Source organism: Alligator mississippiensis, chromosome 4, assembly GCF_030867095.1.
Source record: "Alligator mississippiensis isolate rAllMis1 chromosome 4, rAllMis1, whole genome shotgun sequence".
In the NCBI taxonomy this organism is placed as follows: domain Eukaryota; kingdom Metazoa; phylum Chordata; order Crocodylia; family Alligatoridae; genus Alligator; species Alligator mississippiensis.
Window position 1 is genome coordinate 180,144,866 of NC_081827.1, and position 16,496 is coordinate 180,161,361.

The window sequence follows — 16,496 nt, forward strand, 5'->3', positions numbered from 1 at the left end:
ATCTCATTAACTTCAATTGATCTGCAGTATGTGCTTTTAATTGTTCTTCTCAAATGAGGTCTCATATGGCATTGGAATAAACTAATGCTGTGTATAGTTACCTCATAAAAGTCGTATCAATATATCCATATTTTTATTCAAATCTGAGCATACAAGAATTTCAATATTTAACATTTCTTTTTCTATCTTTTATTAAATAAAGTCTATTGAACCTAACTTTATTTTAAGAGAAACAATTCTTCTAGGCTTAATTGCCAGCCTGTGTTGATTGTTCATCATGAACATCACTATGAACTAATGCTTTATACGTAAAAATTTATCCCACCGCATGGCTTTTGTAATTTTCAAAATAATTCTGACTTACAAATCCAAAATAATGCCCACCAATTGTTATTGTAAAATTAGATGGCTTCCATGAAGCATGGAATACAGAATGCATGTGTGTTAAAGGCGATGGCTAATTTATACTTAACTATTTAAGTAATTTCATTATCTTTAGCTCAGCTGAACAATCTGAGAAACAAAATTGCTTCCATCTGCTTTTTTACTTTTTTTAAGTGGCATTTGAACACTCCCACATCCCTCACCCCAAATGTTTAGTAATTAGTCAGGTTCCACCAAAAAAGAGATTTAAAAAAAATATTTCATAAATTTGGGATTACTTCTCATTGCCTTCCACATTTCACGTGCACCGGGGCCACATTTTTGTGTTATGGTCTTCAAAAATAAGGGATAAATACATTGTTGCTATCTTTCCTCTGAGCATGCTCCCTACTAAGATTAGTCTGTGTTTTTTGAGGCTTGTTCTCCACAAGCCATCTGTCTCCTTTGAAACACCATGTTTTCAAGTATTATTTTATGTACTTGCACCATGTCATCGTATAGAATTATAGAAAATTAGGGTTGGAAGGGACCTCAGGAGATCATTTAGTCCAGGGGTTCCCAACCCCCAGGCCGTGGACCAGTGCTGGCCCACGAAGGGTTGGCTGCAGCCCCACAGAGCCAGGTGGAGAGGCTGTGACTCCTCCTGCAGGGCCCATGGCAGCAGTTTGGGCCACTCCCCCACCCGGGGGGCTGGAACTAGCTTTACCTGTGTTCCGGCAGGAAATCCTGGCCATGGGGCTCTGCGTGGTGGTCCGCAGTTTGCTGGACCATGGACACTTCCAGTCCACAGTTTTCTGGGCTGTGGCATAAAATGGTTGGGAACTGGTGATCTAGTCCAACCCCCTGCTCAAAGCAGGACTATTCCCCGCTAGCTCATTCTAGCCAGGGCTTTGTGAAGTTAGGCCTTAAAAACCTCCAAGGATGGAGATTCCACCACCTCTCTGGGTAACGTGTTCCAGTGCTTCACCATCCTTCTAGTGATAAACTTATTCCTAATATCCAACCTAAACCTCCTTTGCTGCAACTGAGACCATTGCTCCTTGTTCTGTTACCTGTCATCACTGAGAACAGTCTAGCTCCATCCTCTTTGGATTCACCCTTTAGGTAGTTAAAGGTTGCTATCAAATCATCTCTGGGCACATCTACACAAGATGCTATGTCATTGTAGCAATGAGCTACGTCACTGTAGCTCATCACTGTGTCAAAATAGCTTTGGCAGGCACTAACTATGATGCCATGGCTATGTAATTGTAAGAATGCCCAGTATACTGCTAGCTTTCTTGGCAACAAGGGAATGCTGCTGGCTCATATCCATCTTACTGTCCACTATAACCCCCAGGACTTTTTCTGCAGAGCTGCTGCCCAGCCACTCAGTCCCCAGGCTGTAGCAGTGCATGGGATTCTTCCATTCTAAGTACAGGACTTTGGACTTGTCCTTGTTGAACCTCATGAGATTTCTTTTGGCCCAATCCTCCAATGTGTCTAGGTCAATCTGAATCCTAGCCCTACCTTCCAGTGTATCTACTACACCCCACAGCTTGGTGCCAGCTGCAAACTTGCTGCGGGTGCAATCCATCCCATCTTCCAGATCGTTAATGAAGATAATGAACAAAATCAGCCCCAGGACCAATCCCAGGGGCACTCCACTTCATACCAGCTGCCAGGTAGACATTGAGCCATTGATTATTACCCATTAAACCTGACAATCCAGCCAGCTTTCTACCCACCTTACAGTCTGTTCATTCAACCCATACTTCCTCAGCTTGCTTGCAAAAATGCTGTGGGAGAAGGTATCAAAAGCTTTGCTAAAGTCACGGTATATCACATCTACTCTTTTTCCTGCATACCCAGAGCAGGTTATTTCATCATAGAAAGCATGATTTGCCCTAGGTGAATCCATTCTGACTGTTCCTAATCACCTTCTTCTCCTCCAGGTGCTTAGAAATGGATTCTTTGAGGACCTGCTCCATGATTTTTCTTGAGACTGAGGCTGACTGAACTGTAGTTCCCTGGATCCTCATTCTTCCTTTTCTTAAACATGAGCAATATACTTTGCCCTTTTCCAATCATCTGGGACCTCCCCTGATCACCATGAGTTCTCAGAGATAATGGCCAATGGCTCTGCAATCACATCAGCCAACTCCCTCAGCACCCTCAGATTCTTTGCATCTGGCCCCATGGACTTGTACACATCCAGCTTTTTAAAATAGTCCCTAACCTGTTCTTTTACCACTGAGGGCTGCTCACCTGCTCCCCAAGCTGTGCTGCCCAGTACACTAGTCTGAGAGCTGACCTTGCCTGTGAAGACCAAGGTAAAAAAGGCAGTGAGTACTTCAGCCTCTTCTGCATCCTCTGTCACTAGGTTGCCTCCCCCATTCAATATGGGACCCACACTTTCTGTGATCTTCCTCTTGTTACTGACATACTTGTAGAAACTCTTTTTGTTACCCTTCACATCCCTTGCTAGCTGCAACTCCAGTTGTGCTTTGGCCTTCCTGATTTCATCCCTGCATGGCCAAGCAATATTCTTACACTCCTTTTAAGTTGTTTTTCCAATCTTCCACTTTTTGTAAACTTCCTTTTTGTGTTTTAGCTCACCAAAGAGTTCTCTGCTAAGCCAAGCTGGTTGCTTGCTACATTTGCTATTCTTCCTGCACCCCGGGGTGGTTTGTTCCTGCACCCTCAGTAAGGTTTCTTTATAATACAACCAGCTCTCCTAGACTCCTTTCCCCCTCAGATTGGCCTCCCAGGGGATCCTGCCAATCAGTTCCCCAAGGGAGTCAAAGTCTGCTTTGCTGAAGTCCAGGGTCCATACTCTGCTGCTCTCCTTTCTTCCTTTTGTCAGGATCCTGATCCCAGTCATCTCATGGTCACTGCTGCCTAACTTGCCGTCCGCTTCTACATCCTCCACCAGTTCTTCCTTGCTTACGAGCAGTAGGCCAAGAAAAGCATAGCCTCTAGTTGGTGTCTCCAAACACTTGCACTAGGAAGTTGTCTCCAGTGCTTCCCCCAAATTTCCAAAATTGTCTGCACACTGCTGTATTGCCCTCCCAGCAGATGTTAGGGTGATTGAAGTCCCTCACGAGAACCAGGGACTGTGATCTGGAAACTTTCCCTAGTTGTCTGAAGAAGGCCTCATCTACCTCCTCCTCCTCCTCTGGTGATCTATAGCAGACACCCACCACAACATCACTCTTGTTGCTTTCCCCTCTAACCTTAATCCAGAGACTTTCAACAGGACTGTCTTCAGTTTTATATGGAGCTCTGAGCAATCATACAGCTCTTTTACATAAAGCACAACTCCTCCTCCTCTTCTTCCCTGCCTGTCCTTCTTGAACAGTTTTCACCCTTTTGTGACAGTGCTCCACTTATGCAAGGTATCTCACCAAGTCTCTTATTCTAATCACATCATCTTGGGTCTTCCCCTCTTTTTGAATCCCTTCACTTCCCCCAACTCTTATGACCTGAACTTCCTTTCCCACATAGTCTTCTGGCTTTCTGGCTGTATGGCCAAACCATTTCAGTCTTCTGTCACTCAGCTTTTCCTCTGTGGATGTTACTTTTGCTTGTTGTTGCACCTTTTTTTCCTTACATAATCTTTCTTTCTTATCCATAAATTCACCTCAGTATCCTCATCTGTCTCACCATCATAATGGACATCTATTGTTTCTTTTTTTCCCAACCTGCTGATCCATACATAGGCCTTATCATGGGCATGTAGATTTTTCCTTTCACACAAATTGCCATTTTCCTGTCAAAAGCCACTCCATTCACCTCCCTCCACTTTATCCATGCCTTATTTTTTCTGTTACTAATTTCTTCATATTTCTCTCTATCACCTTGTACAATAGACCCTGGATATTTGAGCCTGCATTCACATGGTATATGCTGGTTATCCTATGCCGCAAATGTGACACCCTGGGTACATTAACATGTTCAAGTAATGCAACACGATAAACTCTGGAGTTCTCTGAGCTGGAGTCAACTGTTCCCCAGCACAGTGTCTACACATTCACTTGGGACAGCAGCCCTGGGCTGGCAGCCAGTTTGTGGAGTCAGCCTCAGGCTCTGGGTGGTGGCACAGGGCGGCAGAAGGGCTGGCTGGGGCATGAGGATGCAGAACCTGTGGAGCCAAGTGTCTAGGTGGCAGGCAGGAATCTGTACCCCACCCGGTCACTGTCTACATGTGTGTTTTAGTGCAGTAAATTATTCTGCCATAAGATAGTACTATCCCTGACAGTACTAGCTGATGGTTGAGCTAATTAATTTACTGTACCCCAATACAGGCACGTGTAGCCTGTGATGCTGTACTGCAGAGCTAATTAGTCAACTGCAGTAAAGCACACATGTAGATGTACCCCCTGACTGTCACAGGAAAGTGCACGTGGTATGTACTTTGATTTTTTTTCCACCTGCTGATTCTACATCAGGCTTTTCCCAGCTATGCCTCTGTATCCTCAAGTCACTCTATCTCTCATTTGCTTTCTGCAATCAAAACCACATCACCTAGGAATGTGGTGTACCAGGGACATCCTTCTAAATGTCCTTTGCTAAATATTGAGGGCCACAAAGTATAGAAATGGACTTATGATGGACCTTTGATATAGACCTTGTCTAGTAAACTCATGTTGTTTAGCCTTTATGCATGTTGTGCACAAATCTTAGATAGATTTCCCATACAAGTTGTTTCCTCATGCACCACTATCACTTTTATTGATACATGGTCATATGCACCTCCCATATCAATAAACACCAGGTGAAGATTTTTCTTGTTTCCTCTGTACCTCTCCATTTCAGCAAAGCTCACATCAATAATGTGTTTAGCTTGAATGCTAACTGATTATTACTTCCAATTTTGACACCTCAAACTTTGTTTGATGATCCCTTTCTGTAGTTTCATGGTATGGTTCATGAATGTTAGGCTTCTATAATTGCCACCGTCTTGTACAACTTCTTTGTTCTTTAAAATCATGCACCATAAGCCCTTTCCCCATACATCTGGCACTTTCTCTCATAATTTGACCCATTAAAGAACTTGGTAAGGAGACTTACACCTTTGCAAGGCAGTGTACATTCCATGCCAGTATTGGTATTCTGTCTAGTTCTATACTACAGCTTTCCATTCTTTTTTTGTATGAAGGGTATTTGCTATTATTTTCTCCATTACTGATTTGACCAAGATTTGATTGACCAGAACTTTTCTGCACCCCTGCCTACAATTCTCTTCATTCTTAAGCCTGTTGAAGTAATTCTTCCACCTGTTTTATAACTTCCCTGACTCAGAAATATTCCTAGAGTTGTATGTGGGATAATTCCTTGGTTGTTGCAAACATAATCTTATGGTTTGAGACGCACAATATCTGTGAGTGGGGTTTTTTTGTTTGTTTTTCCGTTTTTGGTTTCTTTGGTTTGTGGGGAAGCAAAGCTAGATAAGATTTACCCCAGTGCCATTCTATGAGGCCCTGATGGGCAGGGTTTGAAAATAAGAATGTAAGGAAGATACATACTAACTTGGGTAAAAAAGATAGCCAAAAAAGAAACAAATGTCTGGCCACTCAGGCAACATCAGCACCACTAGTACACATCCCAAGCAAGGATAAATGGGAAAGGGTGGCATTTGATAGGCAGCCAGGCATAAGAATGGGGCCAAATTTAAAGTGTAAAGGCTGCATAAGTGTAAAAAGAAAAACAAAACAAATGCGACTCCAGCAGGTATATTTTAAGAAAACCACTATGAGTTGGCAAAATTGTATTTTGTTCCTAGTAGCTGCTGATTCCTGTTTGTTATATGCATTTGGAAATTATTTTAAGCGCGTATTGAATGCTCCTGGTTTTTTCCCTACCTTGCATCTTTTGTAGCCATTAGCAATAAAATGGAGGTAAAAGATTACAGTCAGTGGGAGCTAGTAAAGATTTCTGGTTTTGCAGAATTTTAACTCCTTTTGCACCGTTGTTAACTATTATGCAAGGTGAACATGAACTTAATACTGGAGAATCAGTCCAGTGTCACTATTTCATTTTCAGTGATTATATAGTTTATCAAATACTTTTCTACAGTATATATTATACACCTTTCAGTACAATTGTAGGGATGCAGTATATGTTAAGAATATAGTGAAATCTTCATTAAGTAAGCAGGCAGATTCTAAGTATTTTGAGTTGGGTAATATGAAATCAGCTTTCTGGAAAGCAACGTGGAGTGTGTGAAGCACATCATCTTGTAATCGGATTCTAAAAGAAAACACACTATGATAGTGCAGTGCAGAAAATCAAAGATTGCCATTCCCACTGAGCTAATGATATTGATGATGATATGTTTAATTTAAGTAGGATGATCAGCTTGAAGTTTTGCTGTTCATAATTATAACAAGCTGCCAGTGTTTGCCTGAAGCTGTTAGCAAGATTTTGACCCTGCTGGGAAAGAATTAAGAAGGTTTGGCTGACTCATTATGGCAGGTGGCTCATTACTTCACCTGGATATAAGCAAAGTGGGAAGTGCTTTTATAGAGAAAAAGAGAAGATTGAGGATAATTAGTCCTGAAGTAGAAAGTTTGGGGGCAGTCAGGTCTGGATTTGAAGTATGAATTAAACTTTGTGTTGTTTATTAACATTTCTGTTTAACATAAAATGAAGGGGGGAGGTAACTTGGGTTTTTTTTATGAGGAACAGACTGTATTTGAGAGGAGGTTGGTTACCGGAGCCCCAAATTTTGCGGCTCCCCATTACAGAAAGGATGTAGACAAATTGTAGAGAGCCCAGTAAAGGATAATACAAATGGTTAGGGGCCTGGGGGACATGATTTACAAGAAGAGCCTGAGGGAACTGGGCTTATTTATCCTGCAGAAAAGAAGACTGAGGTGGGATTTAATAGAAGCCTTCAATTACCTGCAGGCTGGTTCCAAAGAGGATGGAGCTGGACTGGTCCCAGTGGTGGCAGATGACAAAACAGGAAGCAATGGTGTCAAGTTGCAACAAGGGAATATGTTAGATATTAGGAAAACGTTCTTAGTAGGAGGGTAGTAAAACAGGTTACCCAGAGAGGTTATGAAATCTCCATCCTTGGAGGTTCTTTAGACCCAGCTAGGCAAAAGCCTTGGCTGGGAAGATACAGTTGTGGATGGTCCTGCTTTGAGCAGAGGATTGGACTAGATGATTGAAGTACCTTCCAACCCTCATTTTCTATCATACTGTGAAATTAAATTAAAAAAAGAGAAACCAAATATCAGATTTTCATATGGAATTGCTGAGTACCTCAAATAAACAAGGGTAAAGTGTTACTTCTGGAGGTAAAATCATCCCAGTGTTTTGCTGGTGAATCCTAATGGGCCATTCTTAACTTTGCTGGGTAGCACCCCCAGTTTGTTACATCATTTAAAATGGATACAAAACCTGCTTCAGGGAATAGGGGAGAGGGGGGAGAGGTGAAAAATACCAATCTTACCATACATACATGGTTTTCTCTATTTTCTAAGCTAACCAAATTTCTGAGCCTGCTCTGCTTCTATCTATGAATCTGTGCTTACAAAGAGAAAAAGCAAGGGTTCAATTCTGCTATGTGTTAAATCACTGGATCTGGAGCAACTGACTATAAAATAATGGGGTTATTCTAGATGTGTATGTATGTAAATTGGTAAAATTAGTCTGTTTGTATACAAAAATGTACTCCCATGGAAAAAGTCAAAGGTGCACAGCTTCAAATCAAGTATTTCTTAGCGCCGGTACAACATCCAGTTAAAATGTTCCCCCTTCCACTAGAAATGAACTTGCGTGTGAGAAATGCAATCTCATTTAAATTATATCTCAGCTTGAAGGGAAGATGAGTTTGTTTTATATAGCAGTCAGAGGTTCTCAGAAAAATCCGTCAGTCAGTTACCAGAGTGGTAAATTAAATCTGGAGAGTGAGAGCTCGCTCATCAGTACACATTGATATGGAAGTGGTAAGGGGGGAGAAAGAGAACTGCATCAGGCCTAAGTGTTTATGTTCTTGATGGAAATGTACAAATCATTTCCTTCCTTTTCACTGCTGTCATGGTCCATCACTTTAGTCCATTTTCACCTTGCTAAAGGATTCTGAATGGGCCTTCCTGGTTTGGCACCTAATTAATCTCTCTCAAGTCTGTTCTTGCAGCTTGACTGCCTGGGATGCCCCATTTCTTATGTCAGTGACTCATGAACAATACTCTCTTTCTTCTCCCTGCCCTGTTGTTCATTCTCATCCCCCAAAACAGAAGATGTAGATTTCTGCTGCTTCTTTGGGAGGGAGGTGGCAGTTCTCTTATTCTTCTATTGTATAGGCGTATATATCCCCAGATCTATTTTCTTCTTTTCTCCTTTTCTCTTTCTCATGTAAAACAATATGATACTATGAGAAATAAAGTGGCCTAAATTGTCAAAAGTGACTGGTGATTTTTGAGTGCCCATATCAAGACACCTCAGAAGGTCCCAATTATCAGAAAGTGCTAAGCAACCACTCTCTGAAACTGGACTACTTATACAGTACATAAAATTAAGCACCCTAAAACCACTGCTTGCTTTTGAAAATCCAGGCATGCATATCAGCACACATACTCTCTCTCTCTTTCTCACAGGCATGTGCACCCACACATGCACAATTTTTTAGCCTGAATTCAGCCTTTCCCTTCACATTAATATCTCTGAAATTACAACTAAGAAAAATAAAATATGATTTTTTTGGTCTAATCTGTTACATTCTGCTTGATGGTAAGTGCTATATTTCTATCATTGTTTTCTTTTATAGTGAGAGATGCAGATACACCATGCGTGGCCATAAGGATTCAGTTAACAGCATAGAGTTTCTACCATTCTCCAACACCATTCTCACCTGCTCTGCTGACAAGACCCTGTCACTTTGGGATGCCAGGATGGTGAGTAAGTTGCTGTTTTTTGCAAATTGGTGGAATTGTTCAAATACAGTGGTCATTTGAAATACGAGAGAAGTGGAAACTTGTCCAGAAAAGTAACAACCTACATAATGTAATTCTACTCAGAATATAAATACAGCTATTTTATACTGACCAAAAAGTTATTACCATATGCTTTCTCTTTGGTGAGCTTGTAAATATGTTGGTCACCTCAGTCCATGGGCTAATAGGTAGATATTCACATCACAGAAGAAAAGTTAGGCTCTGGATTGTCAGATGTTCTCTTTGTTGGTGAATCTAGGAGACAAGTTACGGGCCTTGCTGTACGTGCTATATTAGTTCTATGGATAGAATATTTGTCAGTCATTCTTTGATAAGTTACTGACAAATGGAAAAATGGGGCAGGAAAAATAGAGGACACACCAATGTCTAAGGCTAATATTTTGCTATTCTTTTTGGTAGAATGGCATTCATAATTTACTGCTGACCTTTCATGAGTTATGGGTCATTCTTTCTTAGTGGAAAATATTTCACAGTGGTCATTGACAGAAGATTTGCATCTCTCTCTCTCTCTTATTCTTTTCTATGGTCATTCTTAGTTAAGCATAAATGGATCAATAAGCATTGCTACAGTATATGCAGGATGGAATGTGCAGTTGATAAGTTTTTCTTTGTTCCTGTTGCTTTGCAACCTCCTGTACTTTGTGGGGTTTATATTCAAAACTAAAGTAAAATACCTGAACGAAATGATAAAGGATATAAGAACAAATATTCACTAGGAACTGAAACAGGAGGTATGTATTTCCTCTCCCATATGGGGGTGGGGCAGGGGGTACAGAGAGGGGAACAGGGCAATAATTAAAACTAAGAGGCTGCAAAATCTGTTACTTTATCATGGTTTTCCGACTATGCTTCAGGAATCCTTAAGTAGCAAAATGAGCTGCAGCCCTTTGGACACTTATCTTCTGCTGCATCTCTGCTCTGTGGCAGTCAGAAGCAGTGGGCTTGGCCTTGCCAGCCAGGCAGAAGCAAGGCAATAGCTTTGGACCTGGCCAGGACAGAGCTAGAGGGGCTGGAGCTAGAGCAGAAGGTGATACGGGAGGGGAGGGGAATGAGTAGGTGGAATGAGGAACAGTGTGAAGTCTCCCCCTTGCTCCTCCTGTACTGTACAACTCCCCAACCACAAGTTATCCCCCCCCCCCCCCAGCTGTATGTCCTCCTCCCCCTGCTATAAAAGCCATCTTGGGCCCAAAGAGCTGAGTCACTACCTTGTTATTTGAATCTGACAATTTTTCCCCCATGTTGACCAAGGTAAAGAACCTCATCCCAGATCTGAGTAAATGCAGTAATTATGTGAGACTTAGAAGGGGAGAAGGGATATCTGTGTATTTAAGAGTCATTGCTGTAATAGTTATGCACATCTTAGTTGAAAAAGAAGCTCACATGAAGAAGACAGTGGAATTTTTTTAAGTTTATTAGCTAATTTCTGTTTATGGGGCCACAGAAGAAGACAAAATGGATGGTAAATTAATATATTGAGCATTCAGTGCCTCAAGATAAAATGAAGACTCCTTGTTTTCATATATGCTAGTTTCCAGGAAAGTTGATCACAAAAGTATACCTAATTCATACCCAGATATCAGTTGGCAAATTCATTATGAGCATCTACTTCCTTCATACTAAGTGATCAGGCTGTATTAAAGGTGTCTTCCAAGAAAGAAGATAAATGGTTTAATCCCATTAGTTTGGAACATAGCATTTTCTTACCTTTTGGGATCAATTAGCATTAAGGAATGCATTTAAAGATTATTTTAATAAAATGTAAAAATTGCACAGTAGTTTGTTTTCCTAAGAATGAGCTTCACATTAATAATCACATCCTGCTTGTAAGCTATTAGCTCTTTATCATTAAAGGAATTGCAGGTCAGTTGCATGTAATTTGAACAGACAAATCAGCTTTGTATTTTGGAGGAAAAGGAAACAAAAATCTTTGTAATTACTAAGGCAAAACTATAAAACAGCCTGCAGAATTTGGAAATGCAATAAATTAGTGGGTTTTTTTGGATATCACACAGGATTTGTCCCAACCATATGTAAAACATAATCTATGATATCTGCATTAAATTAAAAATGAAGGTTGCAGGTTGTTTTCAGAGAAATAAGATTACAAAAGGTAAAATAGTATTTAGAAGAACATGGATATTACCAAGTTTTGGAAAGAAATGCATTATATTGTTGGATTTCACTGGCAGCATGCTAATACCAGGCCAAACTCCCCTTGGGATGATTGTATGTAGTTGAAGACACAATTCTGTGGTAGGAATCTCTTTCCAATAAAGCTGAAGGTTTTCATGCCAAGGTAAGCTGTTGAATTTATTTCTTCCCTTATGCCAGTTTCATAGAAAGACAAGTACATTCTGGCATTTCACCAGAATATTTTCATGCTGACACATCAGAGTGAACATCTTCTTGCCTTATGAATTGCAAAGTATATCCAATGATAAATGTAAGATTTGTTAAAGAACCTCAGACCCTGGGAGCACAAGGTTCACTTGCCTGGTTAATTCTGCTCATGATAAGCGAGCTGCCATTCATCTGTATCTCTCACAGTCTGATGAGTGATTTCTTGAGACAGTCGAATTTGTCTGGATAAAATAGAAACCAACCTGAATCTTTACTGTTCTCAGACTACCTACAGACTAATGTTTCCAACCATATGAATAATTAACAAAAATAAAACAAAGGAAAGCAGAATCTGATATTAGTTCACATATATGAAGACATTCAATGTAAATATTACTCCTACTCCTTGTCCTTTTTGGGGCTGAACAATACTGTTCCATGTGCATCTTTTGTAAATAGAGATTTCCTGTTCTGTAAAAGCTATATGGTAATTTATAAAGCAGTTGTCAAAAAGTCAACATTTACTAACAGTCATGCACACAGATTTACATGTGCACTTAACTATATCTATGAGGGTAATCCTTCTGACTCCCATGTGACTACTAATATCTCTACAATTAAGCACATACATTAGACTACCAGGTGTCGCAGGTATCTTTGTATAGTAACAGCAAATGTTGATTTCCCAATCTACCCCCTAGAGGTAGCCATTGACACTCTCACTGGCATGTTGCATAATTTATTTCATTATCAAGGATTTCCTTCAGACTTTGTCACTTTTTTGCAGGGCAGTCTAACAATTTCAAACAAGCGCTTTATTCTTCTCTTTATACTATGTCTGCAGGAGAATGCTGGCATACTAGTACAAGTGATCCTGTTCCTTCCCACTGTGAAGCTAGCATCCCTGGCATTGAAATAGGAAGACATTAAACATGTCATATTTTTAGTGTTCAAATTTAAAATGGCTTAAATAGTAGAACGACAGCTTAGCACAATAGTGACCACGTCTGTGTTCCAACTTGAGTAACCCATGGGCTAAATCAAAAACTAAAAGCTCTGAAATAGTGTGGTGTCGTTGATGAATAATGGAGACACCAACCAAAGGGGGAGAAGAAACCTGGATGATATTGTCCCAAACCCAGACATTTCTGCCTTAGTGACTTCAAATACCTGTTAATGTTAACACATTTTCATAGCGTTAAATAATGGCTTTGGCCATAAGTCTTTAAAGGGATTTGTAGGGAAGCATTCTTCCCTCGCTTCAGATACCCTGACTGCATCAGGGTATCTGAAGCACTGCAATTGCAGTGATGATGCAGTCTTTGAGGAAGTCTTCTACTTGCCTCATAAACAGGTTGGCATATTGTGGGGCCATTTTGATGCCCATAGCTGTGCCCATGGTCTGGAGGAAGTGTTGGTTATTGAAAGTGAAGTTGTTGCATGTGAGGATGAAGTGTGTAATTTCAGTAATATTTTTAGGTCTGTACTCTGAGTCTTTAAGTGACTTAAGGCACTTGTTATTTGGCTTAATGTTATGTCACTTTAGGGCAAGATTATCTCTAATCCACCTAATTTTGCCTTTGTTCCACTAAGGCATGGCCACTCTCCACAGCTGTTCCACCCAAGTTGAAGTCCTCCAGTATCCCAGGATGCATGGTCCTCCTGAGTCAGGACAAGCAAGGACACTGGGGTGCAGCAGGGCTGGGCAGAATGAGCACCGCAGCCCCAGAACGCCCAGCAGCCAAGGTGCCTCCTGCCACTACTCAGACCAGTTCTATTCTCATCAGGCAAAGTGAGCCAGTCCAAGTGGTGTTGGGTGGTGGGGGAGGGGGCAGTGCTTCCCACAACTGCTCAAACTGGCTCACTGCTTCCATCAGGCAGAGCAAGCCAGTCTAAGCAGTAGGAGGAGGTGCTGTGGTCACTGGGCACTCTGGTGCTGTGCTGCAGTGCTCAATTTGCCCAGTGGGAGCAGTGGGCCTGCCCTGTCCCTAGCTACTATTTTCTCAGGATAGAGAATGTTTCTGTTCACCATCCAATTAGGCAGTGTGTTGTTGGGGGAAGAGTAACTGCCTACTCTGCCTGCCCAATCCATAGTCAGTTTATGGGCAGAAAGATAACAGGACAAAGACAATTTAAAACTTAAAAATGGCTATTTGCTAGATTTAAAAAACAAGCAGCATATAAAAAAATGCACAGATCTCTAAGTTTTGATTTTTAGATTCAAAGCTGAGCTCTGTGGTTGATCTCAGAATAAGTGTTTTGTGCTGCCAAGCAGAAAAACCCAGATCTAAAATAAAGAAATAACTTTGAATGTGTGGACCCAGGATCATAGTCCCTTAGGTACCAGATCAGATGGATTAGTGATTGCACATTGTTTCCTGTTGCCTAACCCAGAGAGCAATACTATTTGTCAGTTTTTCAGGGAGGCCACTTGCTTTTTGTGTTTAGGAAAATAGAGGTGTTGTAAAGAGGACATCTGCCTGGGAGTAGATAAATAAATCTCTCCAAAATGGTGGCAATATCTGGAGACTGGGCTTAATTTTAGCATGTTCCCACAGTCTGTATGCATGTGCCAGTTTTTATGTCCAGGCAAAAGGAATGATTGGACTTAAAAGGAAATATGAAAAAGGTAAACAGAGAATTTTAAAACATATAACTTGGCAAATAAAACAGCCTGGCTAAAATTCAGTCTTCAGAATTTTAATAAAAATGTGCAGTGTAATCTGGCTACATGCATATTAAATGTATGTGGATCAACTACAGAAGATCATTGGTTTTATATATGCTACTTTTAAAAAATGTGTACATTCAGTGAACAGGAACAATACTGAATGCTGGAGAAAAATAAAGAAATATGCTGGGTAAAATATAGATTGAAAAGCATAGGTGTTATATAAAGAAAGACCATATAATATGATAAACTGATCAATACACAAGATATCAGATGGTAGCGTAACTTTTTTTTTTAGGTGAAGTTTCAGAGCTGTGATTGATGGTCTTGGAGGGTAAAGTTATTTAAATATATGTGTACAGCTACAGCATGGGTAGCAAAAATACAAGGTTCCTTTGAACAGCCTCAGTAACATGCCTCCAACAGTTAAGGATGTGTGTCTACATGGACAAACTTAGTGCTTTCTGCAGCTATTGCCTATTAATGGCAGTTGGAACAGAATGAGTTTTCTGAATGTTGTAGTGGGGTTGCAGTGTTGTTGTAGCTGTGATAGTCCAGGAAAGTTAAGAGAGTCAAGGACTTTTTATGATATCTTTTATTGGACCAATTGGATTTTTTCTTACAGGAATAGACTGATCTACTCATGCATTTCATGAAGTTGGAGATAATAATGATTTCTCTCACTGGTAACCTACATTGGGTTAATTTGTCTTCCCATTTGTTTTACACATTGGATCCCATTGATCTCATTACAGCTGCATGTGGGCTTCACCTGTGTAGTTCTCATTGTAAGATATGACAAATGGATTATAGCAGGTGACATCACAAAAGTTTGAGGTCAGGGACAGGCATTCAAGTTGAACACTACAAATTTCAAACTTCTCTGGAATTTGCAGTACTGGGAAATGTAGTGAGAGGGGGAGTGTACAAGCATTCCAGCCTTCTGACTGGAGAGCAGCAAAGGTAAGCTCTCCAGCTAGGGGGTGAGAGGAAACTCCTTGCTCCTCCCACACCCCATGGCAAACAGGCTGTTTCTACCTCTGGGAGAACCCACCCCCCCTCACTTCTTGCATGAACTGGAGCTGTGCATGGGATGGGAGGCAGCGTAGCTTGGCTCAGATGGATCCAGCTTCAGGAGAATATCAAGCATAGCTGTGGGTCACCCTGGTGCTGTGCACACAACAGGAGGCAGATGTGCCCATGGTTAGAACCCAGGTGACCTTGGTCTGTTTAGTAGAGGGCATTGGCCATGCTGCCTGAACAGTCCAGTCCCCTAGAGTGTTCAAGCAGCAGCGGGGTCCCCACAGGGCTCTCTCGCCTGGAGCCACTGCTCTCCTTCCCTCCCTCCCTCCCTGCCTCTCCTTTGGAGGAGGGAAGAGAGAGTGGAGGACTGTGAAATAGGGCTGTACAAAACACCTGTGTTTCATTTTGGTTTCAGATTTGGCATTTTGATAGGACAGTGATTTGTTTTGGCATTTTGAATTGCTGTTTCATTTTGTTTCAGCTGAAACTGGTTTGAGTTTCAGTGCTGTTTTGGTGTTTCGGCCATAGGCTATAGTGGGGAATGACTAAAGTGCCTATAACTTTGTCATTTCTTGCCAGATTTTGATGAAAATTGCAAGAATGGTAGTGCCTTCTGAGGGCATTGAGCCTGCCACATTTCAAGGAGATAGATGCAGGGTTTTCTGGGAAACTGCACCTCAAGGTGCTGGCCTGCAAAACTTGTGTCACGTGTGTGTGTGTTAAGGCGCAGCAGGATGAAAACTGCAGGGATTGTAGCCCCTGCTGAGGCCATGAAGCCTGCCAGTTTTCAAGGAAATAGGTGCAGGGGTTTCTGGGAAACTGTACCTCAAGGTGCTGACAAGCAAACCTTGTGACATGTGTGACTTTGTGTGTGTGTTAAGGCGGAGAAAACAGCAGGTATGACAGCCCCTGCTGAGGCCATGAAGCTTGCCAATGCTCTGGGTGACCTTGCTCACCTTGGGAACATGCCCTCCTGTGTGCCCACCTTTCCCCCACTGTTCCAGGGTGGCCTGCCTCTGTTTTCGGGGGACAGGGGCTTTTGAGCGAGAGGAGAACTTCTTTTTGGGCATGCTCCCACTGGTGCCAGGCTGAGGAGGAGCAAAGACAAGGGGATGGTGCCTGCAGAGATGCAT

At 41.5% G+C, this 16,496-nt stretch overlaps 1 protein-coding gene across 3 annotated transcripts in view; it reads left to right on the forward strand.

Moving 5' to 3' along the window:
• SPAG16 (sperm associated antigen 16) overlaps positions 1-16,496 on the forward strand; it is a 988,711-nt gene that overhangs the window by 671,082 nt on the left and 301,133 nt on the right. For all 3 annotated transcript variants that reach the window (XM_059727149.1, XM_019492271.2, XM_019492270.2), the window contains exon 13: positions 9,143-9,269. In XM_059727149.1, coding sequence (XP_059583132.1) covers positions 9,143-9,269 — 127 coding nt within the window. The remainder of the gene's footprint in view (positions 1-9,142; positions 9,270-16,496) is intronic.